The 16054-nt window shown below is 40.7% G+C and overlaps 1 protein-coding gene across 3 annotated transcripts in view; it reads right to left on the minus strand.

Annotated features, from left to right (window-relative positions):
• The window catches only part of SEC24B (SEC24 homolog B, COPII component), a 722844-nt gene that overhangs the window by 569983 nt on the left and 136807 nt on the right, over positions 1-16054 (minus strand). For 2 of the 3 annotated variants that reach the window (XM_078676584.1, XM_078676583.1), the window contains exons 4-6: positions 13434-13550; positions 2192-2272; positions 636-823 (exon numbers count right to left, since the gene is read on the minus strand). In XM_078676584.1, coding sequence (XP_078532710.1) covers positions 636-823; positions 2192-2272; positions 13434-13550 — 386 coding nt within the window. The remainder of the gene's footprint in view (positions 1-635; positions 824-2191; positions 2273-13433; positions 13551-16054) is intronic. The other variant, XM_078676585.1, reaches the window with a different exon arrangement.

Raw genomic sequence — 16054 nt, forward strand, 5'->3', positions numbered from 1 at the left:
AAGCTGGGGATTCTTCTAAGTTGTGTGGCACTCCATGCTATTATAGTGTATACCATCACAAAAAGGACCAGTCATATACAAATTAGATAAACCTCATTAAAAAATTAGCACTCCAGGCTAAGCCTACTTTATGAAGCACCTTTAGCTCCTTCAGAAATAGAGTTAGATCCAATGACACAGCAAGTGGGGGCTTGACAGTCATGGCATATCCCCTTCACAAAAGAGAGACACATTTTACTGGTAAACACGTGAATGACTGAGTAGCTTGAATTCTATGAAGCATTTGGCTTGTTTATAGTATTCTTTACTTGTGATCTTTTTCTTTACAACAGTATTTGAAAAATCATTATCCTTGCATAAGTGATTCCAACATAGTGTGGCCAGTAGTGGAAAAAGTAGATGTGATTAACCTGTTTATTATAAATGAACACTTTTTACTGAAAAGAATGAAACTTTGTATTTTAAACACATGTGGCCCGCCTCTTTAAATGAGAAACAGGTTATGACAGAAGATGCATTTCACACATAAAATACATATATGGCTAACAAATAAAACGGAATCTGCACTATTACAGTCATTTACTATAACCTTATCTGGAGGGCTGCAAATACGTTTCTAAACTAAATGTTCTTACCTGTGCATAGGGCTGATACTCGGACCGGTACGGTGCCATACTGGAAGGAGCAGACGAGGGAGGAGGCACTACATTCCGATATCCAGGTTGAAGTGATGGGTAACCATAACCAAAAGGCTTAGCTGGTTTTGACGTTTGAGAAACTGAATGAGTTGGCGAATCACCACTTACAAATGAAGAATTAAACTCTATGGATCAAAACATGCATTAAGAAAATAAATTACTTTAGATTAATTACACAAGAGCAAATAAAAACAAATTTATGTTTTGATCATTTGGTTCATTAAATTACAGTTCTTCAGTCTAGATTTAGCCACAAATGTAATAAACAAAGACAAGCTTGAAGGTTTACTTTTTTACATAATAAGTGTGTTTCAGGGATTAGTCTAAAGGTTAGAAATGATGGTGAAGATTCCATAATCGAGAACATTGTATGGGCAAACAAACTGTGACCTTATCCTGTAGACAGGAAATATGGTAGGTCCGAAGACACTCTTGAAGTGCAATGCTTTTTTACTATAACCCGGTATTTGTGAAGCACAAACTAATCACCCCTAAGGGTCTCAAGGTGCTGGGGGCGGTTGGGGAGATTAAGTGAGCTATTGCCCAGAGTCACATGATGCTGAGCTGATCTGCTTCCAGCAATAGGGATCGAACTGTTAGCCCCACGCTCCAAAGTCAGCCATTCTGGCCGCTGCGCCACACCTCAGCCGTTATAGAAAAACAAACCGCATGAGCAGGTTATTAAATCAATGTGCATAATGAATTAGATTTTACATATTTTTCTTTAAAAAAAATGTAAATCATAAATTATGAAATATTTTAACTGACAAATGGTAAAAGAAATCAACAAATAAAAAAAAAATTCCTTTTAATGGGAAGGTTGGAGCTTTTCTAAATCCTATTTAGGCCACTCATTGTCTACACTATATTCTATTTGATGCACTTCTACTGTCCCCACAAATCCATCTGATGATACTAACAATTTTTAGCCCCCAACTTCAAATTCCTTCATATTTATTGTAGGTTTTAAAAAGTTCAACTTTACATTTTGCTTTTTATTGTATATATATATATATATATATTTATGAATCTATTCAAATTATTTAATGCTCTAAGCAGTTGTGGACCCCCCCCCCCACCGAGTAGGCTACGCGGACCCCCAATAGTCCCCGAACCTCAGGTTTAAAATCACTATTTTACAACAAATCCATGCAGGGTGAAATGAAACGTCCATTTCCTCAAGGGGAAAATAGCCTGGGACTTGAGGTGTGATGGCTCCATAAGTAATGTGGGGCAAAATAAAGCTTAGCACACCCAAGCAGCAAATCGGGATGTATAAGAAATGTTACAATCACTTTGCTAAAAACTGGGGAATCCCATGTATCTGGGTGAAAGAGGAATAGCTGCAGAAGTACTTACATAAATATAGTACATATCACAGACTAACCATTTTACATCACTTTATAGGACAATCATTCCATCATACAAAAATAACTTTCTTTATATATGCAGAAGAACTTTAGAAAATAAAATTGCATAAAGCAATGGATCACCTGCATAGCCTCCACCTTCCAGCGCATCATAATTGTTGGACACAGGAGTAGCACTACTGGTTGTGGAAGAGGTTTCAACACCTAAAGTAGACACATTGAAAGACAAAAAATTAACAGCTCAAAAATCACTTCCTAAATGCAAAATCGACTTGCATATATAATGCCAACATACACGACGGATACACCAGCATTAAAAATTCTTGCAATTTCGTTTTTAACACTACATCTTGGATTAATTACCACGTCATTAAATTTTTTTTTTTTGTTAATAAGTCATCGGTTGAGGAGTGCCATAAAATGGTTCATGCCTCAGTCTTGCGCAGGCCCAATTTACTTAACTGACATTTTTTCTCATCTTCGATCTCAAAGAAAGCTGTCAAAACAATGCTTGTACGAATAAAGCTCGGCAGCTAAGGTGTACAAAAGCTGAGCCTCAGGCAAAACAAAAACTGGCGAAGCATCATTAGATACACTTTCTCTCTGAATGGGTAATTTCCAATCGATGTATGTCTTTAGTGGCAGGACCTAAGAAGCCCATGTTGCAAACAGAAAAGCATATAAATACTTTCCTCCATGTAAGCAAGCAAAGTTCCACGCAGGAGAGGACACTGGTTTCATCTAAAGAGCCACCTCAACACACAGTCAGCTTCTTTGTGCAGTCCCTTATTTTTAAGAGACATTGCTTTCAGCATCCTTTTGCTTGAACTGTAAAGCTAATAGTTCCCATCATGCCCTATAGGAAGCAGTTGAGCCAGTTCGTTTTTTCTACAGAGAAGATGAATCATAGGAGTACACATGACCTTTGTCTTTGCTCTGGGTAGGAGAGTTGATGCTTAAGATTATAATTAAGACTCCCCTGGAGGAGAACTAGCATTTCAGGTAAGAAACTCTTCCTTTTTCTCGAGGGGATCATCAATATAGGTCATAAGCAGTTAACAGAATAGCAAGCCCGTCCCTACTAAAAGGAGGAAAAAGATCTACAGTGCATTATCCACACAGATGGTGAAGGGATTCTTTTCCCTATCAAAGCATCTCATCTGAAATCTGGGTCAAGGAAATACTGCCTCTTTCGAAGTAGCCAAATCAGTTTGTATAAGGCCATAATTAACCATCAGATGGTCATGTTGCATAACGTTTTTAGTTTTGGCAAGATAAAGCTTTGGAATCCTTTTTAAATCAAGGGAATGCAAAGTTATTTCAGTAAGAGTGGCAGGATTCTGAAAGGTCATAAGGGAGACTGTTTACTTTACATGAAAATCAGAGGATTGGTTCCTCACAACATTTTACTAAACCTATGAGTCACAAGAAAAGCTATCTTCCAGGAAATGTGCCTGAGACACCTTATGAACAGGCTCAAGAGTGCTGCAAATTAATTTCGATAAGATCACATTCAACTCCCAGGGAGGAGAATGTCTCTTTAAGGTAGAATAAACTTTCATAATCCCTCACACAATATATTTGAGAACCTGTTATTTTCTTTTTTTTTTAAAAGGGAGTCTGTAAAGGGGTTTTCCTGTAAGGTTATATGGACGCAAGGTTTACTTTTATCATTGAAGACTGCATTCCCCACTTCCCTTATCTTTTTGATGAAGGGTTTTCAGCCTCTTCTTGGCATTTGGTAGGACCAATAGTCAGGAGCCAGGCAGCCAAGGTCAGTGATGGAAGACGGAGATGGAGGATCTGGCCCGAAACTAGAATAGGAGATCCGATCTGCAATGCAGTCTCTTGTGTGGATGTTCGGACTAGTGTGGAAGGTTGATGTACCTCCACTGGCATGCTTACTCCAGAGCTATGCAAATTATTCTCATTGTGTCCTTCACTAGTTTAATGATCACAGACGGGATCAAAAGGTTTTGGAGAAGATGCCTAAACAAATTTCTTATACCACCTGATCAAAAGAGAATGTTGTACCGTTTCGGATTAGTAATCATGGATGCCTAATTTTGGAACTTTCTATAGTCTGCAATTGCAAATAAGTTTATATGTCTGTAAAACCTCATTTCCAGAACTTTGTTTAATACTAAACTGAGATTTTCTTAAATCAGCCTAATTAGAGAATCCGCTTGTACTTTGTGGACTCCAGGTAGGTAGACTTCTGTAATGTGCTGGTACCTTAAAATTAACCTTCACAAATAGCATGGGCTTCTAGAGACTGCGCTCTGGATCTCATGCTTCCTTGTTTGTTGAGATAATACCTTTTTGGGCTGTTGTCTGTCTGAACAAGCAGGAAAGACACAGTGAAGTTGAGAGGAACTACTTCAGGACCAGATGAACTGTCCTCAACTCCAGGAGGTTGAGAAGGTAGGATTTTTCTTTTGACAACCACAGTTCTTGAATTTGAAGACAATTCATATTGGCTTCCGAGCCCAGGAGAGAATAATCTGTCATGGTAGTCTCAGAGAATGCTTCTTGCTGAAAAGGAGCACCCTTAAACAGATGTGACAATCTGACCACCATGAATGGGAGTGAATTGCAGTCTGTGACAGAGTCAATTTGACCTCCTAAATGCCTGCGAGTTTTCACAACTGATCTACTGACCTTTCAGTCATTGCTGCAAAGGCATTATCTGCAAATGGGAGTTTGGAACAAGAAAGATGCCTGAAGCGACCGAGCACAGGAGTGACAAGATCTGACGGGCTGTCCGTCATCTCGCTTTTAAAAGACTGGCAGAACACAGTCTCTGCTCCAAAGAATACAATTTTTATGTTACTGTGTCTATTCGTGCTCACATGTAATGGATGGACTGTACTGGAGTCACTGTACACTCCGAGTCATTTACTCTGAGGCCCAACTGGCAATATAGGCATGTTAAAGTGACAAAGTGGGGGTTTTGAGGTGCTATTGTTTTTATGAAACAGTAGTCCAGGTAGGGGAAGACATACATTCCTGTTTTTTTTAGGTGTACTGCCAGGAATGAAAATGCACTTTGAAGAAGTCTGTGGGCAGATTTTAGGCCATCAGGCAGGACCTTGTATTGGTAATGGACATTGCCTACTTGAAATATCAAGAATCTGAATGCTTTTAAATGATGGTAATATGAAAGTTTGCATCTTGAAGATCTATGGCACACCTCTAATTCCCCGAAAGAGTCGAGGGTGTATTTGGTGAAGTGCCAAAGGGAAGCTTTCTTTATGAACTTATCCGTAGTCCTGCGGTCAAAAATAGGATGAGAGTCCTGCTTTTGCTCTTTCTTCGGAATCAGAAAGTAGAAGGATTAATCTCCATTCCCTTAATTGTGCATTGTAACTGGTTCTGCAGCATCATTAATGTAGAGGGTGCTGACTTCCAGACAATGCAGGTCTAAATGATATCGAGAAGATTTATTTGGATGAATGGACAGAGATAGTAGTTTGAACTTCAGAGAATAGCCGTTCTCTAAAACAATCAACACCCATCTGTCAGTCGTAATCTTTTCCAGATGATTGCTGATATTTTTGCCAACTCGAGTGGAGAATAGAAGGGGTAGTGAGAAAGAGTGTAGTATCTCTGCAGGGTTTTCCTGTGGGCGCTAGTGTTTTATAGATGCTTTAGGGATTTTTCATGTTCTTGTTGATGGTATTTGCAGGGCCACGGAGTGCCTTGACCTCTTTGATATTAGCACTAGGAGTCAGAACTAGGAGTCATAAAGGTTAACAAAATGTGTTTTGTAAACAGTATGCTTCTCTAAGCCAACTTTTTTTAGTGTTTCTACCTCAGAATCCACACACTACATTTGTCTGAAAAAAGCAAAAAACATAGTTGATCCATAGAAAGGGAGATTTAAAATCCTTTGCTGAGCCACTAACTTTAGACCAGTGACAGGGCGCCATGAATTTTGGCGAAGAACCAGACCATGACAATCGCCAAGTGCAACTAGGTTGGCAGCAGCTCTAACCGCTTGGTTAGAAACAATTACAAATTCTTGGAGTACTTCTGATAAGTACTGTTAGTCCTCTCGAGGTAACTTGACTTAAAATCTCGAAAGTCTCCCAAAGAGCCCTATCGTACCATGCAAGGAGAGCAGTGATGCAGACTGATTCCATAGCAGGAGCCGCTATACTGCAGAAATTCCTGCCTACCAAATCCATCTTCTCCTTCTAAGGAGTCACTGAGGAAGTTGGGAAAGTGGGATTATGTTTTCCTGCTGTCGTCAACAATCACAATAACGTCCGAAGAAAGAATCCTGCTTAGGAGCCTTGTACTTCTTTTGCAAACTGTAAGGGGTAGACTCCGACGAAGCTGGAGTTAGGAACTTAGGAACAACTCCATTACTATTTCAAGCAGTTCAGCAACCAATGGCGGGGAGCAGAAGCTCAAGGGTGCAACATCAAAAAGTTGATTCAAGGGTTGGGCTGGACCATCAGTATTGGCATATTCAGTTTGCTGCATTCACTTGCAAAAAGCAATTTGAAGATGTAGATTTCATCAATTGGGGGAAACCCTTTTGTAAGAGTCACAGAAGAATGGAAGTGTGGGGAATCGAAGATGTAGCAGAGTAAGCACCTTGACCAATGAGTAGATCTTACGGGTCTGCTACCCTATTTATGAACATGTATTATCTGCATTTTTGCGACACACTTCTGTCATACGCAGCCTTCACAAGTGTGTCATGTAGGGGTGACTGTCCTCTTGGTTCTAAGATTTCACACGGACTATAATAATTGTAGAAGTGAGCTGTTTGTGTCAGGTGTGACCAATTGCAGATCTGTCATTATACAGACAGATATTAGTAAACCTCGGGGTTCGAGGGGCTTAGTCCCATGTCATGTGCAGAGAATGTGAACGGAATCATACAATGTGTATGATTGGTGGCCTTAGAGCCTTCCAGCTCCAATGAACATGACTGATTGAAAACCTTTTACAGTGTGATCAGACAAAGGGTACGAAATTAGCTGTAGAGATGATACTACCCGAGGTCCTATTTCTAATTTTCAGACACCCTAAGTAATGAACAGCCAGTACAATTAACAGGAGGGGAAGCATTAGCTTTCTTTGCTCTTGAATCCATGATTGACTGAACTACTGATATCCATGTATGTTAGAGAATTATTGCCAAAGGAAATGATGGACAGAGGTTTCAATGTTTAAATCCTTTTAGTAATAAAGGTTTTGCCACAATCCAGTAAGACCTCAAGATAACAACAGCGGTTTTCTTTGATGCCCAATATCATGTGGTCAAAAAGACATGGCCAAAATAGTGATAATTTCCTGAGGTGTCTTATAGTTCATGTTACAATCTTGGTCAGGCCATATGTTCCTTCCAGTTTACCCTGCAATGAAGAGAGGATTCTGAGGCAAGAGACACAAAATAATATACAAATACATTGGTGAAACTCATATCTGACTGGCAGCTTTGTTGAAAAATCGTTTAAGGCAATTTAAAGATTTTGAATTAAAGTGAAATTTCAACTCCATATTGTTGTTTTATCAGCTGCTGCTGCTTTTCATGGTACATACTGCTTAACGCATCTATTTGAACGTTGTCAATAGCTAAAAGGTGCCCAGCTTTGATCTACGGTGTCTCGGTAACAATGCATGAAACAATACCACGATTTGCCAAAATGGATACAACTTAAACCTATACCGCAAATGTGCAGGGTTGGCAATTAAGGCAGTAGAAGCAATCTCCACTCCAGCAACCGACATACTCTTGTAAGGGACTAGATTGGGGCCACTCGTTGTAGATTGCTAGGAAATCTTCCAATTGGTCCTCATTTATACAATACTATTTATTAGACTTTAAAAGATTGCAAAAGGTGCATTTCTGTTTCAAGATGTTCTAACTGATTATCGTTGCAGGTGATGGTTAATATAGAGCTTTCACACATAGTTTGTCCTTTTGTGACACATCTAGAAATTCAGTTATGATGCACAACATTTAATTGAAAGCATGTTTACAACAAACGCAATGCAGAATCTTACAAGGCCTTATTAAGAATCAGGAAATTCCAGTTGTTTGTGTGTTCCAACTCTATAGAGATGACAGATGGTTATTTACTTGTAGTCTGGTGATGTGTTGGGGGTGGCAGGGTAGGAGTGGGATGATCTCTTCCTGGCTTACTCGAATTGTTTTTTTAAATGCTATTAAAGAAGAATTTGGAAAAAAATAATGAAGAAATTCCAACAATACTTTACAGTAAGCAGAAAGGAAAACGTAGGAAAAGAAGTTTTAATAAGGTCTCCGATAATTGGAGTTAAATCCGAACTATATCCCTAAATAAGTAAATATTTTCTCTGGGCAGAATAAAACATGTTTTTATTTCTATCAGCCATGTCCGATTGAAGCATCAAGATCCAGGTGACCCTATTATGCCAAGGAACAAGAAATAAAATTCACATTTTGTAGCGAAAGTGTTGCAAGCGCCTTTTTGGCTCATGTACAATCTCCCTCTATATAAGCTAATCATGGCAATTAAGAATGAAGAAGGTAAGGTGCCTCATTAATATAGTGTTTAGCAAATCTATTTTAAGAGGCTCATACTTGCCATGACATTGAGTGGATGGATTGCCTCCAACACGTCTACAAAGCCCTCCACGACGCAGGACCAGCATACCTGAACCACCGCCTCTCATTACACGAACCCACCAGACACCTCGGCTCCGCTCAACTGGCCTTTGCTACCGTTCCTCGGGTCCACAAGACCAGGACCGGAGGAAGATCCATTTCCTACCTCGCCGCCAAAACCTAGAACACCCTGCCTCTCCACCTCAGGCTTTACCCGTCGCTGACTCACTTCAGCCAGGATTTCAAGACCTGGCTCTTCAACTGAACCTCAGCGCCTAGTCGGACCTGCAGCCCCCTCTCCCCCAGCATCTTGAGACCCTCACAGGTAAGATGTCGCACTTAACAAGTACTGATTGATCGATTAATTGCCATCCTGATTTCCTTCGCCTAAAAACACAAGGGAACAGTACTGGCATCTAATGTCTTAAGGTTTTTATAACCAACTGAACGGCAGTAACCCGACTGAGACATGTGCAGCACTGACATAAGGGCAAAACCATCTCCAGAACACTCATCAACCAATACAACCTTAAACTTGATACATCAATTGACCATGCTTTCAAATGTAGCTTACTATGATTAGTGTTGATGATGGCTCGTTTTTGTCACAATTTTTGTGAAGATATGTTTTATTTTCAGGCCTTGCACAACTTATTTTCATATTGTGAAGGACTAAGATTGTTTATGGGAGAATAATGTGGTAATGGGCAGGGAGTGTATTCTTTGACTGGGGAATTCACTTTCTATAGATGAGGGATACAAGATTTATGACAAAAGGAGATATTGCCCCTACCAGTTGATTCTACTCTTAACAGATCTGATTCATTGTGTCATTGAATCTCAGAAAGAACCCCCTTCAATGGAAAAGGCTACAAGATCCCTCATTCTTAAACCCATCTATGAGTTTTCACTGTGCTCTTTTAAGCATATATCACCCCCAATTTAGATGCAAAAACTGTAACCAACATCTTGGCCAACTGGAAGTAATGACTTATGCTGTCCTTGGTGCTTTTGCACTAGGAGGGGGTTGTCAAAAGGCAGAATACAGAAGATAGCACTAAGACAGTTCTTAATATCATAAATCAAGCAAAACGGTAGGGTAAAGATGCAGCTCTACTCTCAGTGGATGCTGGTAAGGTGTTCGACCATATTAACTGACCTTACTGGGACATGCTTCATGAGAAGGCTTATTGTTATCATTAGCACTCAAGAGCATGGATAGTGGTATATGGGTGTATTCCTCTTTGCACTCTTCTTTGAACTGCTAACACCTGTTAATTAGTGGGCATATTTAAGCTCACAGCATTTGCAAATGACATCCTGGTAACATTAATAGTCCCAACAGCCTCACTGATGGTTTTGAGGCCTAAGTTACAACTTTTTCAAGCAGTCGAATGTTTCAAGGTTAATAATAAAAAAACTGGACAGGGCTGGTTTTCCCTGAAGGCTTTTTGACTGTTGAAAGAAATGGCAGCAAGAACACCATTACAATATACTACTGAGGTAGTCAGATATATGTGGACACAAATAGATACACAGAATGTCACTGTTCTCCTGTGCTCTGAGAAGGCAGAAGCTGGCTAGTTGGAGCAACCATATGGAATTCAAGGTACAGAGAATTTCAGCAATACAAATTATGACTCTTCCTAAAATGTTTTATACTTTCCAGGACCAACTCCTTTCTGCGAGTATTACGATTATCAATTCGTTGCAGATCCTCTACGACCACATCATTTTGAGGTTTGGGGGTGAAAAGAGCGCAGCACAGTCTAGCTGGATATAAGGAACATGCAGCCTAGGAAGGAAGAGGGGGTATTTGGAAGTTCCTCATCCAATATGATATTATTACCTGGCCCACCTCTGCTATTTGGTGGAGTGGTCAAAGGAGGTCACAGCTCATCTGTGGCGGTTCGATGTTCATATGCTATCAGTACAACCGCTGTGGTAGATGCCCCATGGGTCCCCAGAACACTGTGAAAGGGCATATGTATTTATGCCCAGACATCAAGGCTATGTTGAAAGCATGGGTCACTGCTGGAGCTGGACAGGGCTTGAACAGCTAACCTCCTCTGTTCTCTCCACTTTCGAACAAGGATTTTTTTCCAGGTCTCCACTGTAACAACTTTAAGGCCAGAAATTAGCAGGATGCCTTAGAACCAGTGCAAAAAAAGATCAAATCTTTTAGACAGGCAAGATTGGACTTTGACCCGACAGAGGGATTTCGCTACATGCAAATGCACTACAGAATTTTGCATCCAGACCTAAGTAAGAGATCTATAGGTGGCTTCAAAGCCTTTCAGAAGCTATACCAAATGCTATTGAGTACACCACATTCAGTACCATGGATCTATAAAGTGCTCTACACAGCGCATATTTGTGTAGAAGCTTGGCTTTCCAAACCAGGAGAAATACTGGACAAGAAAGGCAGAGGAGTTGGGAGACGAAATAACGAAGGTATGAGAGGGGATTGTGCTCAGGCAGTCACATCTTTTACTAGATAGCTGTGTCTATATTGTCCACCTTAATTTTGTATGTTAGCTTTCTTATTACAAAATGCAAATACAATTTTGCTTGGAACTTAAAATATGCTGCTTGACTCACTCCTGTGAGAAATCCTGGCTGGAGCTTAAGAAAGGGAATATTCCATGTTGCCTCTGGCTCCATCTTGAACTTCTGCCGCACTATTTCAAAGCACTAGAAGCATTGATGGTCTTGCTTTGGAGTTTACAGAGAAGGGGCTCTTTCCCCCCCAAAAAGGCTGTCTACTGACGGAACCTACTCTGAAAATGTGTTAGGAAGCTAAGAAGCACCTGCATACTGGGAGGTGCTGCCATGCCTGGTTGCACCTTGCCTGAGAAGCTAGAGTGCCAACGTGCTACAAATAGAGGAATCAATTACCATACTTAAGAAGAGTCGGAGTTCAATAAATCTAACCCTGATCAAATCAACATATGTACTAAGAATTCCTGCATCTTTTCCCTGTTTTGAATCAAGCCCCCAAGATTCAATGCATTTGAGCCTGCTTCTCCGCTAATTCCCATCTATCAAGCCAGCATCAAGCTGCAGCCACAAGAAATACCTGCCTGCTGTCAGAACTTCTGCACAGCACTGCCAGGAACCCAGACACTTTGAGGTGACTGCACCCACGATGCCCCAACCCGGCTGCCCTTTCATTGCCCAGCTTTTCTTTAACATCACCGTCACGGAGCATGGGAGTGGACTGGTGTACACAACTTTGCTTTTTTATGTTTCCTGCCAAACAGCTAGATACCTTTGATCTAACCATTCAAATTCTTTAAACTGGAGCACCAGTGCTGCAACCTGTGTTTTCAAGGCTGGCTTAGTGTGAGCTTGACACACTTCACTGGAAGTCCCTGGTGATTTGAATTCACTCTCTAGATTAATTTGGACTTTTTGGCCCACTTTTACTCTGCGTTTTTTTATATAGTTTTACAACATCTAAGATTTTTAGTGTGTGCTTTTGATTTATTACATTTTTACCTCTTTACCTAACTTGGGGGCTAATGTACGTACAAGCAGGTTGCCAACAGTGGGTGCAAATTGTGCACCAACTTTTGTGCCCAGCGTGTCATTTTGCAATGTTTCCTATGTACTTAAGTCACATCACAAAATAATTCACAGATGGTCTCAAAAAGACCTACCTATAGAATACCATACAGGCAGGTCAATATTTGCGACCCACTGTGTTTGACTGCTAATGCAGGGGTTGTAGCCTTCTAAGGACAGCAGACAACATTAATTCATTCCAATTTTAAAAAGGGAAACGTTTTTTCAAAGCAGCTTGTGTTTTTTAAAGTGGTAGGTGCTGATTTATTTTAAACCAAATACAAATGATTTCTGTTTAGGACACTTGGGTGAGCATGCAGTGTTCCTTTGGGCCAGCCAACAATTCACAGAGGAAGAAGCTTTCCCAAAGACACAGTGTTCCCTTTGAGAAACCAATTCCACCCAAAACTGGGGTGCCAGTATCTGATCAAGATTTTGCAACCAAAATAGTCACAAACCATTGATTCAGTTGGCTGCGAAGTATAATTAGGAGGCCCGTCAATTTCTCATCCCTTCTTAATTGTGATTCTGATTAGGTTGCCTAACTAGTTTGTTCATCAGAAAGACTACTGCATCCTGAAAAAAGTATTTTGTACATCACAAAACACTAGTGTGTAGTGTGTCCCTGTGATATTGCAAATTACAGGTTTTAAAACCTTAAAAGGAGTTTGTACAGCAGGCCTTTTAACACTCAAATTGTTTATTTCTTAACTGCACTGTATGATCAGTTGCTGCATTGACAACCTTGCTGGTGGAAAAGCTACCAAACGTGACATGATGATTCCTTGCTAAAACAAGGCTCATTCAGATTTTGTCTGGCCCTCATGGAAGCTCAGTCACAACTCTGATCAAAACTGTGGTTATGCTCCCCTTTAGCCCACTATTCTGATTACCAACACAGTGAATGCCCTTACATGACAGAAAGGTTCACTAAAACACATGTGGATTTCAAAATGACTTTGTGATGAGGTAAAGGGGGTAATTAACCACCTCCAGTGCAAAGATTTCAAAGGATACAGCAGATAAAACTCTACAACTGGATTAAATATACAGTTAAACACCCGGACTGTGTTAAAAGAAACCTAGAATTTACATGGATTCACAATTTTTCACTTGATAGTAGGATTAAAACTAAGGTTCAGCAAAACAGAAGGCACAGTGCACAAGAATTAGTGTAAAGCTAAAGCAGACCTGCTTCATCCTCCTCCTCCGCATCCTCATCATCATCCTCATCATCATCATCTGTACTTGATAAGGGAGTTAGTGCAGAGCTAGCGTGATTATTAACATATTCACCATACTGCATGCCTGTGAAATGTAAAGCACAAACACAAGTAATCAGACAGACTGAAAGACAAGCAACACAATCACAAACCATATATCAAAAGAATTGGAGACATTACACACTCCACAGACCATGCATTACATCTCATACCTAGTGCAGACAGAAATAGCAAGTTTGACATTCTAATTTAGTTAGGCATCAGAAATATCAAAGTCGAAGCGGCATGGATACTTTACATAGGTTTATGGACGACAAAGGAATCTTTCAATGTTATTATAATCAAAATTTGAGAGAACATTTGCAAATTCAAAAATGCTGTTGGCTACCTCTTATTTGATTCTGAACAGCCTCCAAAGAATAAACTTCACTGTAATTTAGATACAGATGAATTTTACACGCACCTCAACCGAGGTATTGAGTTTTTACCAACGCGGGTACCCAATATTTCGTACAACCACCAAGTCATAACAAAATGACCCAGTTTACCAAAACTTACTAATTTTTGGTTTTGAGAAAGAGGATCACTTTCAGATATTAAGAGTTTCCCCCACCAAAGCAGATGTGCTAACCACAGAGAGATCCATACTGGATCCAGACGTAACGTCATCCATGTCCACATGAGCCAGACACCTCTTTAATCCAACAAAGGAACCTAAATGAATGAAACACACCTGTCCCAACAACTTCACACATAATTTGGTGCATTTCTGACAATATAATGGTCAAATTTTGAAAGATAGAATCAAGTCCCTTATTCTTGTGTAAACACCACAAATATAGTTGGAATTACCCTTATCACTTCAGTCTCAGTGGATTCCAACAAAGATTTAGAACAGCTACTTCAAATGAGACTTTATAGGAACGTCAACCAAATAGTTGAGAGCTCTACATATTGCAAAAGGTCCTCCCATAGCAAATACCTCATTTAAACTAGTTGCAGCGAGGATACAAGCATTTCTTTGAAAGAACAAAACCCACAAGATCGCCTTTCATAAACTCATACACTCCACAGATGATGAAGGGAAGGGCATGGCTGACTAATGCCTCTATTACTAGGAATCCCAGATCCAAGTAATCAGCAATTGGATTTTGGGAGGTTCCGAAGACCCAGTCTTCTGGCTAGAAGTCTCCCTACTTGGACGTCAGCACATAGAGGGGCTGAAATTATGGGAACATCCTTCTAGGATCGCTATTAGAGGTGACACAAGTGCCTCTAGGGTTGGAGATCAGCCCTCTCTTGGATACAATGGGGCCATAAATCCATGTGGGAGACACTCATATGGCATGTCACATGGTTTGTGCACACAGCCCAACTGAAAGGCTTCAACCGCTAAAACCTGTGGGAAGCTGGCTCTGCATACACTATGCCAAAGAAAGGTATAGTGTTCACAGAGTCCAGGGAGTCCCCAGAGGTATAGTAGAGGCTAAATTAGGTAAGTACTAACAGCTCTCTTTGTGGTAGTGTGGGCGCGCAGTTAGACCTATCCAGAGGTTGTGTTAAGCATTTATTGTTTTCACTCAACCAAGACTGATGGCACACACTCAGAGACTGAATCCAGACCAATTGGGTAAGTATAAAAAAGGTATACTTCTGTTTTCTTTTTAGAACCAAGCAGGATTTGGCACAGGTAAGTGAAATATACTCTCAAATGCAAGACTTTGCAAATTCAACCACAACTGAATTTCCTTGTAATCGTAACAGGTTGGTATTGGTTAAAAAAACAGTTTAAATTACATGGTAATCACTTTTGGATTACTTTTAGATTACATCGACTACTCGAGGTGGTATGCCTAGATACCACGCAGGGGATCTCACAGTACACGGTAAGTAAGACTTTTTCAGATTTGCAGTATAGTTACTTTTTCTCCATACAAAACATCAGTTGAACACAACACTTATGGAACAGAAACTTGTAACATTAGTTCCTATGGAAGATAAATGGTTCTCGGTTTTACAGGTAAGTAATCGACTTACGAGAGGGAGTTTTTGGGGTTAGGACTAAGGTTCCCCAAGGTCTAGGATGGTACTCAAATTGCACCACCAGCAGCACTTTGGCTGCAGGGTTCAGGGGCCCAATGTTAGCTAATGGGGCTAAGAGGGCATTCAGCCAGGGGACGCTTATGAGCAGCTACTTGGCTGTGGGAGCAAAGCTCCTGGGGCTAAGATCAGCACCGCAGGGGCCAACAATCAGCGCAGGAGCTGCACCACCAGTGGCACAGGGGCAGCCGGGTGCAGTGTGCCAAAGCTGCAGGCTCGGGCAGGAAGGCTTCCTGAAGGCGACCACCGGCTTAGAGGTAAGTTGGGATCTTGGGGAATGCCTGAATACCATCGGTTGGGCCACCCAAGGCTGTGGGGTGTTGGGTGCAGCGGTGTCTTTTAGCGTCAGGTTCTTCTTACCAGCTCTGTTTGCCATCGGGGGACCCTTCAGGTTGAGGTTGTAGGCGTCGTCTTGCCGCTTGAGGCGGGTCGGGGATGAAATGCGTTACTTACCTGTAACAGCAGTTATCCAGTATTGGTGTCTTTCAT

The sequence above is a fragment of the Lissotriton helveticus genome, chromosome 2_1 (genome assembly GCF_964261635.1).
Source record: "Lissotriton helveticus chromosome 2_1, aLisHel1.1, whole genome shotgun sequence".
NCBI lineage: Eukaryota > Metazoa > Chordata > Amphibia > Caudata > Salamandridae > Lissotriton > Lissotriton helveticus.